The sequence below is a fragment of the Lichenostomus cassidix genome, chromosome 2, assembly GCF_008360975.1.
Source record: "Lichenostomus cassidix isolate B80296 chromosome 2, HeHo_3.0, whole genome shotgun sequence".
Classification (NCBI taxonomy): domain Eukaryota; kingdom Metazoa; phylum Chordata; class Aves; order Passeriformes; family Meliphagidae; genus Lichenostomus; species Lichenostomus cassidix.
The window spans coordinates 105,031,917-105,052,251 of NC_139482.1; the positions used below are offsets into that span (position 1 = coordinate 105,031,917).

Here is a 20,335-nt window from a genome sequence, read left to right on the forward strand (position 1 = left end):
GAGGGACAAAGCAATACACTCAGTACATGGTGGGAAAAAAATTACCCACTGTTACAAGCAAGGCAACAGCAATTACATGAACCTTACTAGTTTAACATTCCTTTGAGTCTTTACAGCTGGCTGACTTTTCATTTATGATACTTTCCACATTTCTGGTGTGTTTAATGATTTCTCTCTGACCTTGCCTCTAGCCAGTTCCTGCCTTTGGTTGAAAAAAGGGAAAAGGGCTATATAAGAGCATTCTTTCCTGGTATTCAGAAGGTCCTGCTTAAGCAGCATTTGCTGCTGATACATTGTGGACAGACATGTATCATATCCACTTCTTTTATTACACAGCATGTGATAGTTCCTACTGCAGCAACAGGAAACACATATGGTGGCTGCTTTCCCCTCTAGCATTTGAACTCTGTAACACAGAGCATGTTGAGAGGTTTAAATAAGTTCTCCTAGGTCTAAGTACAGCTCTTGAGTACTTTCATTTCCAGGAACCTGGGCCCTGGTTGCTCTCAGTAGCAATTCCCAGGAGTTCTCTGGCCTTCAGGCTCCACAGATTTGCAGGAAGCTCCATCTTTCACTTTTTGAAATGCAGGACTGTTTTGCTTAACATGTATGTCTATCCTGATGGGGGTTGCCTATATACACAATCAGCACTACCAGGAAAAGGGGGAATTAATGTTTCTTTAAATGCTTCCTTCTTTGTTTTTCTGGCTGAACAAATGTCTAATGAAAGCAACAGATGATCATCTTTACCCTTCTAACTAACTATGAAAACACCAATATGGTAGGAATATTAGCCATCATAAAATATTAAATTTCCCCATTTTTACTGCTTGATCTGTTGCTACTTCAAATCCTATCATGGGCCCAAGCAATGAGATCTGTGTTATGAAAGCAACAAAACAAAATCTCTGTATAGCACTGATGACAATGCAAAGAAGGAAACTCAGTTCTATATGGACTGCTGGGACATTGCCCTGAAGAGGACATGTTGACTTAGGGAATCCTTGCTCTTTACCATGCACCACCTCAAAAACTATTCTTTGTTGTCTGTCTCATGCTGCTTGTCTGCAAAGGGAAGCTAAGAAAGGTATTGGGAAATATTATGCAAATTACACCTAGTTATATACCCTTCTCTTCTCTTCCTACATAATAACATATTATTGGTCATATTCAGGGTTAAAATCCTAAGGGTTTGGTCTCTGAAAACACGCATAGAAAGAAAAAGCAATATGGAAACCTAAAAAAGGAACAACCCAAATCACTTTACCTGCTGGATGGGATGCAGAGGCCAACAGCACCACACTAAAAAATAAATAAAAAAAATAATTGGATATTACAGAACCTATGACATAGGCTGAAGACTATGAATTCACAGCTTTGTGTTTGCTTTTTCATGGTGGAACTTATTTCAATTAAGTAGAGTAACTGAGACACAAGTATCAATTAAAAGAGAAGCTGATTGGGAAGGAATCTCGGGGGTCACCTAATAAAATTTCTCACCTGAAGCAGGATTATCACGAACATTTGATCATGCCCTCTGGTTCTGTCTCAAAAAGCCATACCTCAAAAACCTACCAGCATAGAGATTCCACACCTGTCTGGTTAACTTGTCCCAGGGCAACTCTACCATCCTAGCAAATACGTTTTTCCTGCTGTCCCATTTTTGAACCACCAAAGTTGCAGTGTATGGTTGTTGTTTCATATTAAGTCAAATACTGCATTTAGACAAGTTTAAAAAGACATGAAAATAAAACCAAATACCAGCCCAAATGATTCACAATAATATTTTCAGAAAGATACAAGTGAAGAAGAAAATCAGCTATAACCAGTTCTTTATCTGAAGCATCACTTAAGATTTCTGAGGTCTTACAAAGACCTCACCCTCTTGGATTTGCAGTATAGGCTGTAGAGAGCCTTACTTAGTGTTACGGATTTTTGTTGTAAATTTCTTCTTTTTTTTTTTTTAATGCAAATTTTTCATTCTAAATTGCTTCTAAGGTTAGAAGGCTACAGAAATATTCTGGGGCACTGTGAGATGGGATAAGTATGCATGTCTGTAGAGCTACAGCTTCTTCCAGTTACCAACAACATACATCCATGACAAACACTAAGGACAAGTGGCAGAAGAAGAGTGTCTGGAGAGTTTGCTTCTTGATAAGGAGCAAGCACTTCACTTACAGAGGTAAAAAGACATTAATTAACGTTATAAATGCTCAAGCATTCCAGGACAACTCCCTTTTCCAGTGTTAACACAGCTACTGTTTCCAAACCTGTTCACTCACAGCTGGTCCCAGCTCTCAACATGACCAAGCTACCATGCTTGATGACCTGCCCTTGGCAAGCTCTGGTGAATCTCAGCATCACTCACAGAGGCACTGGCAGCAAAAGAGCAAGGATATCCCATGGCCAAGGAAGCCATGGGGGGAAGCTTGTCACTGAAATCAGCTGTGGAACACAAGCAGCTGAAAGAGGAAAGGGTTTATGAGGGATGGACAGGCAGGTATGTTAGGCTTCACATTTTATAAGTCTTTGAAAGGCATCAGCTGGTACAGTATGTTCATATTCTCAATATTCATACATGTTTTTAAAAGACATGGTTGCCACAAAGATATTAAACAAGGTAAAGCACATCACTAGAAGTAGGTAATTTCCCCTACCCCTGATCCACACACCCTGTCAAGAGATGCCAACAGTAATTCACAATAAACAGGCCCAATTCCTCAGTTTCCTTGTAAAAAGAGAAAAGGAGGCAACAGTCTACTGCTTTTGACTGAATAACAGAGAAAATAGGAGACTTGCAGGGCAAGTGAAACTGTATCAACAGTGATGAGAAGTAGGACTAAACCATATTTCTCCACTTGCTTTTCGCATTATTGCATTTTAAACAAAAACACTCAGATTGGGAAATACTCAGAGAGAAACTTCCTTCTGCAACCAAGAGGAATTGATAACCCTACCAGACATCCCAGCTTTTGGTCCAAAGAAAACACAAGAGGAAAACAAAATTTTATTTATGAAGTGCAGGGCAGGTTAAGGCAAATGGATTAGATGGCATTACAGCTGCTCTGTAGCTCTGCTCTGAATGAAGCATCAGTAAAAGAGACACGATGATGTTGTAAAACCAGATTAGGGATTCAGAGGTTTCTAGCAGTACAGCCTGGATATGAGGCTGCAGCAAAAACAAATTCCCTGTGCTGGATTTCTCTGCTCCTCCCATTTTTTCCCCTGTACTCAATACTGAGGGCTGGGTCATCCGTGGTTTCCTTTCTGGCTAAAAAGAGGTCTTGTCAGCAAGAACAGCAATTTATGCCTGCAAAGCTGCCATCCCCTATTGCAGAAAATCTACTGCAGCATTTTTAATTCATCAAAGTGACTGATTAGCAGCTCTTGCAGAAGCCAGATGTAGTTTTGCTGCATGGAGTGGAGCCTTTACCTCATACCTTGTCGGTGTCATTTATTCACCATCTGAAATTCACCTGTTATTTGTTTTCTCCTCACCAATGGCTGCTAGGGTCTTCTGGACATGCTTTTGTGACCAAATATCACACAGGAACAGATATTAGGACGTACTGAAACTTTCTTGCAAGTTCTCCACAAGAAGTAAAATACCTCTACCTGCCTCAGCATAGGAGAAAGTCCAAGATGTGTTACAATCTGCTTCTAAGACACATTTATGTGTCCCTCAACATGCCGGGCAGGCATTACTACCCCTCCCCTGATGCTACCCCTCACCTGCTAGGGGGCAGAAATCTGGCCTCTTTAATAAAAAGTGGTGAACAGAAAGGAATAAAAGAAAATGTAAGATTACCAGAAACAAAAAACAAAACACCAAAACAGTGGGAAGTAGAACAATAATGCAGAAGTCAGAGTACAGGGAAATACAGTACTGCAATTAAAATAAGGGGTGGGATCAAGAGGATTGGAGGATTAGAGACAGGATCTTGGAAATACATTGACCCTCTTCTCTTCCTCCCTGCCCCTGCCCCGGATGCTTAAACACAAGGGATGGGGCTGGGCACTGAGAAGCAACATCACCCCTCCCTTTTCTGCCTAGCACAGCTCTGCTTTCCCTCCTACACTTGTTCCTGGCCTGGCTCCCTTTTTAAAAGCCATTGAATAATCATGTTGGAAGTGATGAAGTGAGAAGAACACCACACTTTCAACATCAGCAAATATTTCTTCAGATCTGTTTGATTCTGGAAAGTTCCCATTCATGTACATTTACTTAGGGTGTTCTTCTCTCCCAAACTGTTCCAGATTTTATAACAAGAAACAGTGCATGGCATGTTAGGACAGCACATGTTAGGTGACTGCTCATTTCAGTTGCACTTCTGCAAGTGTCCAACAGAGCCTTCTCTTTTATCTATTTATTTATTTATTTTTACTCTAACATATTGGTAGATTCTAACATGCAGTAATTTGGGGCAGAACTTCTAATCTGCTCTATGCAGGCAATCTCTGCACTCAGTAGAGTACAACTGTGATTTCATACTGAAGAGAAATGCTTTGGACAGCCTCTATTACAATAACCCTATATATTTTTCCTAGGAATTAGGAAACATTTCTTCACTGAAAGGCTTATTAAGCATAGAAACAGATTGCCCAGGGCAGTGTCTGATTCACCATCCCTAGAGGTATTTAAGAGACATGTGGTACTTAGGGACACAGTTCAGTGGTGGACTTGGTAGTGCTTGGTTAATGGACTCAAAGATCTTAAGGGTCTTCTCCAGCATAACTGATTGGAGGATTCTAAACACTGTAGGTATGTCTGTGCTCATGCAGCTGCTTTCGTTTGCCCACACAGCTGCATGTCAGCTGTCTGATCTAGGTTAGACATAAGGAACTTTAAACACCTATCGATAATAATGTTAAGAGGAGAAAGTTACCCCAATATCACACTAGCAAGCTCCTTCATAGAATCATACGATTGTGTTTCATAAACAAGGCCTCCAGTACACATTAAACCATCCTGTCCTGGAGGTGGAACTGGAGTCCTGTCATGGTCAGAACACTCCTTGAGAAGGCCTGAGTAGAGGAAAAATCACAACATTTAGTGCTGGACACCCTCTGACAGAGATAATCCACATCTACAGTAATTTTGACCTAGAGCTGCCTGTGAGGAGTTAGTGTTTATTCAGAGAACATTCCTTTAGTCAGTGATATTTAAAAATACTTTTGAATGTTTTCTACAGAAATTAAGCTTGTGCAGTAAAGCCATGTGTACACAGCCCTATACAGCTCTCATACACGCTGAACAGCTTCATCCAAATTTGGGAAGTGGTAAACATATCTCCAAGATAACGACATGCGCAGAGGACTCATACAGAGAAAAACCCTGCCAGTGCCTCCTGCAGCAGAAGGATTTTAGCCCCATTAGACACTGGAGGTGGCACATCATGGAGGTTGTGGATGAGGAGAGAGCTTCTGCCAAATTTTACATCCTTTTTATATCATCTGCTATTTTGACAAAATGAAACTCTAAAAGAAATCAGATGTCACTTATCCCATTGTCCATGGTACTGCTTGTTCTCCCTAGGCAAGATGAGGCCCAAGTGCTATGGATTGTGAACCTCTCTAACACATAGAAATACTACACATATAGATACATACACATATAGATACACATAGACCCAAGCTAAACAAATAAGCATACAGTTTGCTACCTGCCTTAAACCACATGTTTTCCAGCATGTTGCTTTGCACCATCATCTTGCAAGCTTATGCTGACCTTTAAGCCTGTTCTTGGGGAAAATCTTTGGAAGTTTTGATAGCAAATTTTTGCTCTTAAACAGATGCTGAAAATAATCATCTTCCAATTTGCACAAATCCATTGTTGGATTGTTTGTTTCTTTTCTGTAAAAAGAACAGTTTTAAAATACATATACCATTGCACCTCACAGTTCCTTAGTGAGAAGTTTCTCCTTTTCAAAAGCTTCCAAATGAATAATCATACTTTCCATGTAATGTGGAACTCCTGCTCTCTGCTGGACACAAGTTCACAGACTTCAAAGGACCAAGGTCACCAACTAACAGAGAATGAACCCAGCCCTGACTTTTCAATCAAAACTGCAAAATAAGGACCTTCAACCAAAATCTGAATTTAAAGGTTCAGGTCTATGTGCAGTTTTCAACTAAATAGATAACTGAGAGCCATAGTCAGGCAGCTACCAAACAAAAAACCAGTGGATTTTACTGCTTGGTTCATGACTTCCCTTCAATACAGAGAAGTAGCTACAACTCATTCAAAACTTCATAGGTTATTCCTGCATGTGGCAGCATATTTGCAACTTCCATGACTAATTCTTCCAAAGTTTTCATAAACACATCTATCAATTTCTTTGCGTAAAATTGATTTTCTTTGCATTTCATAGTAGATGGAAAACAACAATGGACTTAAACAAGAGTCTACTTCAAGCAAGCTGATATTCAAGTTGTCCACAAATGGGGCCCTGATGAATCTTATCACAGGCCTGCATTACTTACTTATGGAAATAGGAGATTTGATTGAACTACGATAGAAAGAGTGTTATCATATTGATGATGTTCACAATAAAAATGGGAATTGAAGTGAAGAAACTGTCCTACACTGGTTTACCTGATGTATTCCTACCAAGGAAATTTCATGTAGCCAGACAAGAGCGTAGGTCTATCTAATCAAATAGACTAGCACAACTTCACTTTTATTATGCTTATTGCCAACTTCTGCTCCCTCTTTCATTAATTCTGACCACCTTTTCTTTGAATTCATTATTCATACTTCACAGTGTTCCCAAATGCTTTTAGGTACAATCCCAAGAAAAGAGGCCAACCTATATTACATGTGATTATGGATGGAAGAGAATTCAATCAAGTCTCTAGGCGCCATACTTGAAGTAAAGCCTCACAAAAACCCAGCAGCAGCCATGTACACTGAATGTCCTGGTTTGTGGTTCTTTGAGAAACAGATTGGATTTAAAAAAGCAGGGGAATCTGGTCAGTGATTCAGGCTCTTTCACTAGCTACAAAATAACAAGCCACTTTTATATCTCCAGATCAGAAAAACAACTGAAAGTCAGAATTACTCAATCCCACTAACAGCAGTCTGAACAATCAGTTACCGCTCATGTTCTTTGCTCACAGTACTTTTGTAATCACTACCTCCCCTTCTGGCAATTTTGTACAAGTTTTATTTTTTGAAGTGGGGTATTGCCAGGGAGTTACTCAGTAAATATTATTTCTGGAAGTGATAGATCACTTGTGCACGTGGTGATTTAAAAATTCATAATTAACACCTCGTTACCTCCCCAGGTGTATATTGGCATGTCCACATACAACCAGAGCCAAAAAAATTCAGCTGCTAAGCCATTCAGCTTAGCACTGTTCTTTCAGTGAATGTCCTGCTAAATAAATACATTTAAGTAGTGGTAGCTATGAGTTTCCTCAGCAAGCCACAGTTGAAAATGAAAACATATACCACATAAAGCCAACTATGGTGTATCAAAGACCTATTCATTTTACCTGAATACATAGTTGATGTACTGTTGGTCCAGATCACTGGGAGAGGAGGGAAGGAAAAAAAGGTGGTTTTTTTAGCAATGCACTTCATTTGGTGGAACAGATCAGTATATTAAGCAGTAATATACAGTAATGCTGTAATATCACATAATATTAATTTTTATAATATATAATAATGTTATAATAATAATCATTAAGTAATACATTAAATACATTATAAACATAATATGTAATTATAGTCATATAAATAATATATTTTATGTATATAAGTAATAATTTCATAAACACCAATCAATTATCAATTAACCAACATATTAATTTAAGCATAATTCACACATTATTTCTGTTCTTACTGTCAGTGGGAGTTTCAATTAAAGTGACGACGAAGTGAGACTGATTAAAATTTAGACCCTTTAACCAGAGACGGAAAATGGTTTTGAAATAAGTAAGCTTATCCATGCATGTACTGTGTACTTCATATGCAGTGTCAACATATCCATCTCCATCCATACAGACAACTGCAAATTATAGACACTGTGAACATGTAATGCCACCTGATTCCAAGACTACTATTGTGTGGTTGCAGTTCTAACGTGTACATGGGATTATTGCAAGGTTTCAAGGTGTTTAAGGTACTCAGCCATTCCAGTCCTGTGGTAAGTCACCAGCTGCTGAACACTTTTGGGACTGTGTCATAAAGGGACATGGTGACAGATTCAAACCATGAAGCTTTCCACAGGAACACAGACTTACACTTCCTCTTAACACCTGTACCAGTAATTAGGGTATTTTTTTCCAGGGCTGAGTCATCACCCTTGGTTAATACACTGTTTAAAACTAATTCAGTGTTCCAGTTAGCAGTATAACTATCAATAACCACATGCTATTGTTACAACAATAAATAAGGTTCCTCTTGCAAGAGAAGTCATTAATGATTAACCAGGAGTGGCTCAGCTCCTGCTGATAAAGCAGAGCTCCCTAAAACACAATCATCTCTCTTTATAAAATAAGAAAACACATTACCTTAAAGAGCCAGGTTTCCACAACTTGTGAAATACTTTGTAAGCCCCTGTAATTGAAATGACATGTGTAATTGCCATATCGTGCAATCATTCTGACAAACAACAGCTTGTTTGGCCATGGCACTGTCAGACATGGAACCCCTTTGAATTACAGTTTAGCAACACAGCACAAAGAATTCCTAAACCATGAGTAAAATGAGCCTATTGCTTCAAATTAATGTTTTTCAAAGTGTTATCAGCTCTGACTACAGTCATGCCTTGTGGTTCTACTACTCCTACTTCTAGCTCACAGCAACAGCAAAGGAGGGATTGTGTGTGTGTGTGTGTGTGTGTGGTTTTGTGTGTAAATACATACAGAAAAGTGCCACAGAATGGGTTCTTCAGCCCACACAGTTTTGGGGGTAAGTTCTATGATATATATGTTCATTTACATAGAGCTGTAGGCTCTAAACCATCTTTTCTATTGAAAGTTCTCTCAGCTCTGGGGTCTTCAGGTTCTTTACATTCTTGACCCACCCATCTACCTCTTGTTAGCTTCCATTTCTGTTCTGGGTAAAGCTTTGAGCACTCATGGAAGAAACAACACAACTTCAGGCTCTATTTTTTCAGACTCTTTCTTCAAGTCTTTGGGGCAAATCTTTTTCTTCACAGAGAAAACCGGGACATGGAAAGTAAACCCAGTAGAATGCTACGAAATAGAACTCCTCAATTCTGCCTCCGTTAGACAAGTTGAAGGGTAGAACACACATCCTTTCTCTAATGCTCTGTCTTGATTTATGATGTAGTTAGTTCTTCTCTTTGCCCTTTCTCGTAGCACCTTCATTTCAGTTGGTAGGAAATCTAATTACAAAAATAACTCCCAATAGCCATATCAACAACTCAAAAAACCAAGAGAAATTGAAGGCAGCTATATTTTGCACATAAACATTATACTGGCACTTCCTACACATTGCAAATACACAAAAGAAGCATTCTGAAGACTCTCTAAGCAATTTTCCACCTCCGTGACCAAGCACTGCTTTACATAGGAGACCCCTTGCCTTTGAGAAAGCAAGAACATCACTCATTACAGTAAACAAGTATTTGAAGTGGAAAATCCACAGCTTTTACTTTTATATAAATGAATAAATGTTTATCATATAACATTTCTCAAAAAAAAACCAAACCCAAACTCTTTCTTATTTGTACTTTAACATTTCAGATTGGATTTCCAGACCTCCCTAGATGGGAATACATACAAACACATTACCTCTGCCCTAAAAATTTTACAGTATGAATAGAAGAAACAAAGAAGGTATCATCCTTAATCTGCAGACAAGACTTAACATATGAATGAGTCACTCAGTCAGTATATAGGACAGATAAGAATCAAAAACAAGTCCCTTATTATCCACCAAAATACTCCAAAAGACAAAAATCTCCTAGACAAATATTACTACTCTTGTTTTCTTCAGATTTTTCTGGGTCTGACAGTTTCTAGCTTTTCAGGGAAGAACTATGATTTATCCAAATCAACATTTGGTCTGGAAAAAAAGACAAAAGAAAACCTGATACATTATGCAACTCATTGTTAACATTTTTTTAAATGCATATGATTGCCTAAAAAACCCCAACATTTCAACATCCTTCCTCTGGGATCACATTTCATGATATTTTAGTGTGTTTTTGTCAGTTTTTAAATAAAATCTGTGTGTGCAAAAAAGCTCTAAGGACAAGTTATTTCTTGTTTTTTTCAAGTTTCTTCTCCCCTCAGAAATAAGTCTCTCTCAGTAGGAAACCATCAAAAAACAACCAGAAAAGCTTACTGCTGATTAAAATTGTATGTGCATGGTTTCATCCACTGTTAACAGACTGCAATATGTATTTTGTTCTGAGTTGTTTTCAGCATAAAAGCTATAAAAGGAATACACTTTGTTATATTTACTGATCTTCATTCTTTCCAAGTGTTTCTTACATATAGAGTCTCAAATATCAGTAACTTCATAATAAAGCTGGTTTCTCCAACACATATACTCTTCCTAATCCTTTTTCCAAAAGAAAATTACTTACCAACACAGATCAAGTGAATTAGAGCCCAAAAATATCCATTTGGATCAAACTGCAATAAAGAACATTTACATAAATAAAAGCACAATCATGTAGACATACATATGGCAATTTCCCTGCAGTTAGCTCTGCAAAGCAAGTACAGTGAGTGGGAGCCTGTGCTACAAAGAAAGGGAAGATGACTCAAGAAGACTAGGAAGATTGAAACTCTTCCTGTCACACTTCACACTTAGAAATCTGGCATATGCCACTTATGCAGGCTCTCAGCTCATCTCAGCAAGGATAATTCAATTTCCTTCAGATGTGTACAACAATTTAAGCAGTCTAAGCATATGGACACCAGCCCATTTAGTCTTGTATTAGCAATCAAGGAAGGGCAAGATGATCAGAGGACAACCACAAAGGTTTTTGTCTTGTCTCCTTTCCCCTCTGAGCCTCTGCAGCAGCTAAGCAGTCTCTCTCCAAGGCTCCAACTAAACAGAATATCCAAAAGAAGGCTTCAAAAGAACATTTGTCTGAGCAAAGTAGGCCCTCTTCAAAATCAATAGGGAAAACCAAACATTTTTGAGAGGAATTCACCTGGCATATTTGAGATGTCTGCTTGCAGGTGAGATGCATTATATATCAGGAGATCCTGCTCTGCACCATGGACTATGAAGAGAGCTAGTGCAGGTGCAACACTTTTGATGGCCACATTTTATCAGATGTATCCAGACAAGTTCCAGACTCATCTGATTTCAGATATTAACTGAGGTATCTAAAGCAAGGGAGCAGCCTTCCTAAGTCTCCAAAAGAGAATCTCCAATTAATAGATCTTTGCTGGATAGAGCTCTCTCTGGAGGTACCTCCTTTCTTTCTCAGGTAGCTACAAAGTGTACAGTGAATACAAAACTAATTCAGGAACTTACTGAAAAGCACACACAATTAATTCAAATGTAAGTGATTTGCTGTAGGCCCTATTAAGAAGTAAAATTGTGGTTTCCCCAGCCACCACCTTCACCAAAGGGCTGTATGTCCACACTGCTCAGAGGTTTTACCACGACGCAAACACAGTAAACGCAGCAAGACTACAACACGGCAACAGGAAACATTTACAATTCCCTCGCAGGAATCATACTCTAGCTTACAAGTAAAAGCTGCATCCCTCATATGATAACAAGATGTCAAACATCAAGGCCTAACTGGAGCTGCTTTACAAAGCAGAGCTCACCTGTGTGTCACACAAAGGAAGGCACACTGCTGCTGCCAGGAGGAACAGCACACTGTGGAGACAAGAAAGAAAACAAAAAAGCAACACCAAAAGCTTTCAACCTGGTTTTGTACCCTCAGCAAAGTACAGGCAATTCCATTCAATTGTACACTGAGACTTAACTTGTTTAATTTTATTGTTCCATATTTAAGAAGCAATTTCTGCCACCAAAATTAAGTTTTACATCATGCACTCTTCATAATTTTTACACAGCAAAGTTTTATGAGAAGAGAAGCAGCACAAAACACCTCAGAAGTGATGAAAACAAGTTTTTTTGGTAGAGAATATTATTCTTCGCTTGTAATCTGGCTTTCCTAGGCTTCTTCAGAAAGCTAAAATCAGGCAATTTTTGGCTGAATGGTTACCAAAAACTTCTTTCATTAACACGAATTTCAGCAGAGGTGACTCCATTATCAGATGTTGTTACTCCAGAACACAGAGCAAGGTGGGGGTAAGTGGTATTACACTAGAAATGTCCTCTTCTACTCCACTGATTTAGGCGAAATAAATTCTTAACCTGTGGCTGAGTCAGTACTTTTCAAGCTACATGGAATACACTGATGTGGAACTTTTGTGGACTGTCACTGTTCATATTAACATATACTTGTTTTTTCAGCTTATTTTCCTACTCTCTAAGGGCATGGGAAAAGACAGAATAAAAATTATTTTAAAAATTGTATCCTTGACAATAATCTGGTAGCAAAGACAAGGCCACAGCAAGTCAGATAATGGAAACAACAGGAAGAAATTAGGAAAATAATGCCCCTAAGTATACTAAATTATAACCCAACATTATCCATTCTTAAGTGCAGCTAAAAGATTACAGGATGTGGAGGACAGCAAATATCCATTCTTCAAGGGTGTGTGGGGACATAGAATCAAATTTTTAACACATGACTGTTAACTGGTTGACTTCTGTTTGTCCCTTTCTATCTCCTTTCTGAAGCCTAAATAACCAGGGCCAGCAAGGGTTGGTAGTTGTGTAGCTCAGTATCACAGAACCATCAAGTTTGAAAGAGACCTTTGAGATCATCTGTCCAACTCTCAACCCAGCACCACCATAATCACCCTAAACCATATCTCCAAGTGCCACATCCATACAACTCTTGAACACTTCCAGAGATGGGGTTCCACTACCTCCCTGGCAATTTATTACAATGCCAAACCACTCCTGCAGAGAATTTTTCTTTCTAATATCTAATCGGAACCTCTCCCAGAGTAATTTAAGGCCATTTCCTCTTGTCTCTTCACTTGAGACATGGCAAAAGAGACTGACCCCCACATCACTATGAATGGTTCTACCAGAAATGGATCTCATTTACCTTTCACTTCTAAGGAAAGGTGTTTTTAGGTATTTTATAACTCACTAATTATCTTTCTCTTACTGTTTATGATTACCCACTGGAACTTCAAGCCTCGTTTCCATCTCCTTTGCAAAAGCACTGTTATGAGCACTGCTTTTTCATTAATTTCATTTTTGTAAGCAGAAAAAACACATCAAACTATTAAAGCAATTGTTAAAAAACCCCAAAAAATATTTAACTACTCCTATGTTGCAATATAGGATCAGTGCCCACGGGAATGTGCCTTACATTCTTCATTGTTTTGGTGTGCTATTATCTGAAGCAACTACAGAAGCTGGAGCCAAAACAAATCTGAATCTGAGTAATATTAAAAGCTTACCTACAGACTTTCAGATGAGTGGTCTGCTGTAAAAAAAGAAAGTATGATTAAAATGAAAAAATATATATAAAAATGGTAAAATATTGTTTTATCCTTCCAAAAACTGGAAAGTGGTGACAGCTGATCATACTGCACCACACACATTAAAACTCCAATGAGCAACATTCAACATCCCATTACATTTGAGCACCACCTAGCAAATTTAATTTGAAAAAGAAGATTCAGGATTGCAGATTAGCCTACTTCAGCTTGATTTATATTTCCAGGTTATTTACCAGCAGGTAAACCTAAAACCTGACATTAACTTTATACCCGGTTTTCAAACTTAACTTGAATTATACCAAAACTGTGTAATGTATGTACTCAAATATTGAGTTTTCCTAATTAGGTACTATCCCAGTCAAATCAGTCTTGATCTAAACTGTTCCCAATTCTTTGATACAAAATTATTCCTGAGAAGCTTCCAGTAAAGCCTGTGTTTGCTTTATCCTTGTCTGTAGTGCTTTTGTTTTCAAAGAGAGGAGTCATAAGCATGTGACATAGAAGGAAAATATGAAACACTTTGACAGTGACACTAATCAGAGGACAATGACACAGGGACATGCCATGGTACATGCTGCTATGTCCCTTAGGCATAACCTCAGTGATCTCTTGTTTGTTAGACATAGTAAACATGGGTCATTTATCTGTCTTCTATATAGACAACAGATATAATGAAGGGAAGATGCCTTTCACAGCAAGCCAGATGCTACTGTAGAAACAATTTTGTGATTAATGATTTCCCAGTGTTAGTTCACACAGCAGCTCTTTAGTCAGTTAGAAGAACATTTCAAGAAAAGCCTAAAAAGAAGGCTTCTCAATGCAGTTTGTGAGAAAAAAACCTCAGCTCTTACGAAAGGGTGCAGAAATTACTCTCCAGGCTTTCATAGGGGCAGAATCTCAAGCATTCAAAACAAACTAAAAAGCGCACCGTTCCTCCTGCATTTTATGTGGAGATGTGACCTATCATACAATACACTAGATATATTATTCTGATTAGATCTAAGGACGTAGTCCTCCTCCCTCTCAGCTCAAACAATGAGATTTTTATGTGGGGCATGAGGGAGAGGGAATATTAATTTTCAACAGGAAAAAACAAGCAAGACCAAGCCAGTCTTAAAAATGCAGATCAAACTGGTGATATGTATCTGCAGCATTTCACCAACTAAAGGGGAAAAGGAAACACCGGTATAGATACTTGTCAACAGCAAAAAGCTCCGAGTCTCATTATTACTCAATAATTATAGTGAGAGTTATTATAGTGAGTCTAGAAAAGTACCTGCCACTGATGCCTGTATTAAAAGAAATTAGATATCTTGTTATAGGGCAGTTCTATCACAGGAGTTACCTTGATTAATAGATCAATTACCTCTTTCTGCACAAACTTCTGGAACCCACAGGTTATAACTTCTGCTGCATTGTGCACAGTAAGGAACACCGGGATTGGCTGCCATGGGGAGAGAACAAAAATGCCAAATCAGCCCAGAACAGTCACACACACAGGAAAGGGCACTCCTCCTACAGACAGCTGTCCCACATGTTTGTGCTTTGGGGTTTTGTTTTTGAAGCTGTAAATTCATGCCACATCTCCTAAAAGACTTAACCCATTCCAGTCACTACCACATGGCACAGACATCTTTAAACATAGACCGTGGTGGGACACCGCTTGCTGTGTCTCCAACTGATGAGTGCTCAGTCACTTTATATGTACACAGCTACCCAGTGAGATTTGCTCCAGGTTTCTCCCTCTGGTTTTCCCTCTCTGATCCAGGATCTGCAGCCTCCACAGTAAACAGTTCTCATTTGTTGTTCCACCTCTGTCAGCTGGTACTAAGAATACAGTGTGACTCCTAGCAACAGAACTGTGGGCAAGACGATTTTAGGTGATTGCTTTCAGTTACTGCTAGGAAGAGCTGCCCAAAATTAGGATAGGAATGCAATAGTTCATACATAAATGATGTTGAAATTGTATCCACTGAGGTATCTGGACACCATCCCAACATGAAATCATTAAGAAACAAACCCCAATGATAACAATAGTGAATCAAACAACCATTGCCCCAGGCAAACCCAACCAGAATTAGTGGTTCATAACACTTCCTCCAAATCAGATCCATGGTCTCTCAGACAGTGGAAACAGAAGCAATTGTCTGCTCCTATTAAGATAATCTAAAGACTTAACAAGTTTAGGACGCAGTCTTTCCCCACTAGTGTATAGTATTTAAATCACAGTAGCAGCAAATGCATTAATTTCTCAGTGATGTCCAAGCTTGTAAGTACCAGGTGACAGAAGCAGCAAATCTCTCTCAAATGTGACCTTGTGTATTTTCTGTAATTTTATTTTCTTTACCATAAAGCCAGATAAGCATTGCTCATTAAACATTTTAAGTCATAATGACAACTGGGGTGGATCCAGAAACACAGTAGTTACAGCAAGATAAGAATGAAAATCACACAAACACAACTGGCATGAAGTTGTTGGATCCAGCTTCACCAGTACTGAAAATCAATTCTCAACCCTGTTGCTGGACAACTGAGAACATTAACTCAGAAGTATCTAGCATAAAAGCACTCTGAGCTTGACACAGTAATAGGAAATACAAGAAATACCCATAAATAAGGAAAGTTGACAGCAGAATTTACGTTCCTCCCTTTGTGAAAGCCAATTTGTTGGGTTTTTCTCTCCTCCCTTCTGCTTTTGGCTCTTCCAAATGTATTTTGGAGCCAACAATGGCTCCAGTTTGCCTAGCCCAGTTAACCTTCTCCATATGTCTATTGCCTTTGATGCAAGTATTTCTTAAATTTGTGAGTGGGCTTAATGTTTATGAAAAGAAAGGTTTACTGGTTGGGCAGGCAGGGTGAATAGACTTGGTACAAATCTCCCCTCACGGCTCTGCATACTTTTTTTAATGCATCACAGTCCAGAGTTAAGCAGTCCTCCTCCAGTTATAGCCCTGAATCCTTGGTCTGGGGAGATTGCCAGCACCTCTAGGAAGAGGCACAAACAGAGATGGAAGTTGTAGCTTTGCCAGTATACAGGAGTGTTTGAAAGTGGGTCCCCTTGGATTTGATAATAAAAGTACACATAATTTCTGCTTTAGGAATAAACCCACTTAATTCCAATATGCTGTTGAGATGAGCCAATTCAGCTATGAGTTTGGAAGAGCCCACTTTCCTTCTCACTTTGTCATAAAATTGTTGTACACAAAGTTATTGTAAGCTTCTACATCAGATTGCATTTAGCCCCACTACAAGGCAACACATAAAAATTATAGCCTAAGACTACTTGTCTCTTTGTCTTGCCTTGTTAAATGGCCACATAATTAGATCTCTAAATTCCCATTCATGTACAACAAATGCCATTAAGAAATGGGAGATGCACCTTAAGAAAGGTTTCAGATAAAAATCAAAACCCTTCACAGCCCTTCTGCCACTCCAGTGCAGTTCACTCATGAGTGACCAGAGCAGGAATAGCAGGTAAACACAATAACTTACAGGATGACTAGGAAGTAAGAAGAAATAACAGAGAGGATGTGATTCATAACTCTTTCACCACCCAGGTGAGCAAGCAGAAAAGATGCTGCTGCCAAGGACTTATTGCTGATTCCAGACAGGGCTTTCCTTAGGGAACTTTGCTTACCTTACACCGAAGAAGCCCAATGGAACTTCCTTTGACAAGGAACCAAGAGGAATCACCCTGAGATAAAACTAATCTGGGAGCATGGGGCTCCTGAGCACATGCCTGTGCTTTCCCAAGATTATTTGTGTCCAAGATAAGGCCCCAACCTTGCTTATGAGGACAGAGACCTCCTGTTCTTTTCTGCTCTGTCTCTCTACTGGGATTTTCAAGGCATCACTGCAATCCGAATCTGGTGAAAAAAGTCCCTTTTGATCCTCCTTGGGGCTTAGGAGGAGACAGGAGCAAGCTGGCTCTGGAGTTACATTACGATGCATTGACAGAATGCAGAAGGGAACTATTGCAGGATCTGGGCTTGCAGACAGCATAACAGCAGCAAAACATTGTTGTTTTTAAAAATTAATGCCACCAATTTATTTTACTTTTTTAAGGAAGACTATATAGTTTAAGAATAAAGCATTCAAGTTTCATGAAAGCAGATTTGACATTCTGTAAACATTTGGTAAATTATTGTGATGCAAATGAATCATAAAACCCTTCCCATAATCTCTTTCCACCTTTCTATTTATTTTTTCAAATCCTGCAAAGAATCAAAAGCTTCTCACTGAAATGGTCTTCATCAGTTTTGTGGAAGGATCTCCCACAGATCCCACAACCCCATTCCTCCTTTTGCAAAGTTACAGCTACAGATTTCTTCATCTTCTTCCCTACTTGTACAATTCAGACCACTGAGGATCTCTTCAGCAAAACACTGAGTACTCTGGAGAGATGCTGAGTGCTTTGGATTGTCACAGAGATGCTTTCTGATACATAGTAAGATTGGACTGCTGCATTAGCTCCATTAACAATTGATCTATTATTTAAACCCCTCCTCCCTCCTTTCCCCTCAACCCAGGAACAGCACTAAACACCATGTATGAAGGGAATGTTCTTTGTTTACAAAGTAGAGGTACTAAAGAAGCGACTTCTACTGGTTTGTTTCTTACCAATCTAGAGAGTGCCCTAGAGCCAGCATAAATAATGCCCACAAAAAGTACTGATGCGGGAAGCCATGACAGGATTTCAGACCTGTGAAAGCAATTAAAATCCCATTATTTCACCACATTCTGTTTACATACAGAAAGCAACAGTTGCTTGCAATGAATGTAATGTTATGTATTACGTACATAAATTTCAAATGTGCATATTAAATACATAAATACTAAAATGTGCACTGTCTGATTGCTCAGTATCCCTCCCATTTACTTAGGAGTCCAAGTCAGAAATTATTAATTTTATTTAAACTGATAGAGGAACTAACTGCAGGTATATTTTCTTTGTTTTATTCCTTCCCTGGCTCCTCTCCCTCCAAAATTGCGTTCTTTTTTTTTTCCTCCCTTAGAAATTACTCCAATTGGGTTTTAAAGGAGAGACATTTCAACTAATTTCCTTGATGTTCTGTGAAAGGAACAAAACCTGACAAATGAAGGCATAAAATGGCGCACTTGCACAGACAACACACATTTTCACTATGTACAAATACACTTGGCCACCCACACATCCATTTCTCAGCCAGATTTACAAAGAGATTCTTCCTGAAGATCAGATTGTCTCTGTGGGAGCCTATCTCTTGAGATTTCCTAATGATATTCCTTTGACTAAGCCAAACTCCTAGAGGCAGTTTGACAACTAATGGAGGAATGAAGTCATCAGATTGATCTGATTAAATTTTTTTTAGCCATGGTTACTGCAGTAGAATCAGGTTTCAGTTCTGAGAAGGGACTTCAGAACTTGCACTTTTCCTTTTTTTGATCTTGTTACTTAAAGGGAAAAAGAGATCAGGTAGGTGGTGAATTTCAGAGAGAATAATGTAAGATTTTGAGCAAGAGAAGAAAGGAGTAGCAGCGAGGTAAAGGCCTGAACCAAGGACTTCCCAGGACTGAAGACATGGCTGCCCCATTCACTCTTCTGAAGCTTTGAATTAAAGTGGAGAAAATGTTGGTGAGCTGTGTTGGCTCTCAAAACAAAAGCAAACTGCTTGTAGCTCCTTAATTTGTATTACACTTCCAAATAGCACCTCGGACATTAAATGTAACAATAGGTACTGCTACACTACCACACTTCATGGAACACAAGAAAACAGACCACTAAACTTTGAAATCAGAACAGTATGAATGAAGACAAAACATACGCAAAGATTCACATAATCACAGACAAGGGGAAAACCAAAAATATCACATTTCCTCTGTGTCATATATATAATTTTCCAAGATACTCAACAGAAAACCCAGGGTCACAAAAATAATCTTTAGATCCTTTTCACTGGCATAAATATTTGCTCTGGGTTTTATTGACTAGTCACCATAAATTTTTATAAAAACACTGTTTCTTTTGAGGTTATTGACTTCAACTGGAATTTCATCAAGACCCAGATCTAATACTTTCATACCTCATTACCAATCAATTCACATCAGACACCAACAAAAATAGCCCCCCACCCTATTGGAACAGCGACAAATAGAAGAAAGGGGGAGGAAAGAAAAGAAAGCGGGTCTGAGAAGATAAAAGGAACACACGATAAAAACCAAATTTTCATTTAGAACATAAAAATATCACTCTTTCATGTTCCCCACCACTAAACTGTAGGAATCCCAAATATGTCTTCATCTCCAATGCCATTCTGCAAAGTGCAGTGGAAAAGGACTTCAGATGCTTTTTCCATGATGTAAGGGTAGAATTTTATGCTGCCAAGTGGGAATTTTTACTGAAAAAGAATGTACGGATGTTTGATGCAGTGTGTCAGCATCAACAATCTGTCTTGTATGTAAACCAATTAGCAGCTTCTTATGTTGGCAATACAGTGATGTACATGCAAAACAGGAAAAGAATTGACGAGTTTGTGGTTGTTGTATGGCTAAATCCAAAGCCCACGTTAGGCAATGGGTAGATTCTCCCAAATGACACTTCAAGTAAGGCTCTGAGCTGCTGCTTAGCTGTGAGGGAAATGCAGCACTATAAGAAATGCCAATCAGAACATATCAGACTTCTGTGCCTCCAAGGGTTAGACAGAAGCTGGGCAGCAGACTGCAGCACTGGAAGCCTCATGAAGATGCTACATGTTCCTCTGTGCTCCACAGAGCCCTTGTTTTGGATAAAAGCTTTGCAGACAATCAACATTTGCTGTTT

General features: G+C 38.9%; 1 protein-coding gene across 2 annotated transcripts in view; it reads right to left on the minus strand.

Annotated features, from left to right (window-relative positions):
- SLC35D4 (solute carrier family 35 member D4) overlaps positions 1–20,335 on the minus strand; it is a 52,448-nt gene that overhangs the window by 24,544 nt on the left and 7,569 nt on the right. Inside the window, exons 4-11 of one of the 2 annotated variants that reach the window (XM_085052693.1) lie at positions 18,157–18,238; positions 14,903–14,980; positions 13,495–13,517; positions 11,773–11,824; positions 10,566–10,614; positions 8,518–8,563; positions 7,498–7,533; positions 1,268–1,302 (exon numbers count right to left, since the gene is read on the minus strand). In XM_085052693.1, the coding sequence (XP_084908819.1) occupies positions 1,268–1,302; positions 7,498–7,533; positions 8,518–8,563; positions 10,566–10,614; positions 11,773–11,824; positions 13,495–13,517; positions 14,903–14,980; positions 18,157–18,238 (401 nt within the window). Of the gene's footprint in view, positions 1–1,267; positions 1,303–7,497; positions 7,534–8,517; positions 8,564–10,565; positions 10,615–11,772; positions 11,825–13,494; positions 13,521–14,902; positions 14,981–18,156; positions 18,239–20,335 lie in introns of both variants that reach the window. The other variant, XM_085052692.1, reaches the window with a different exon arrangement.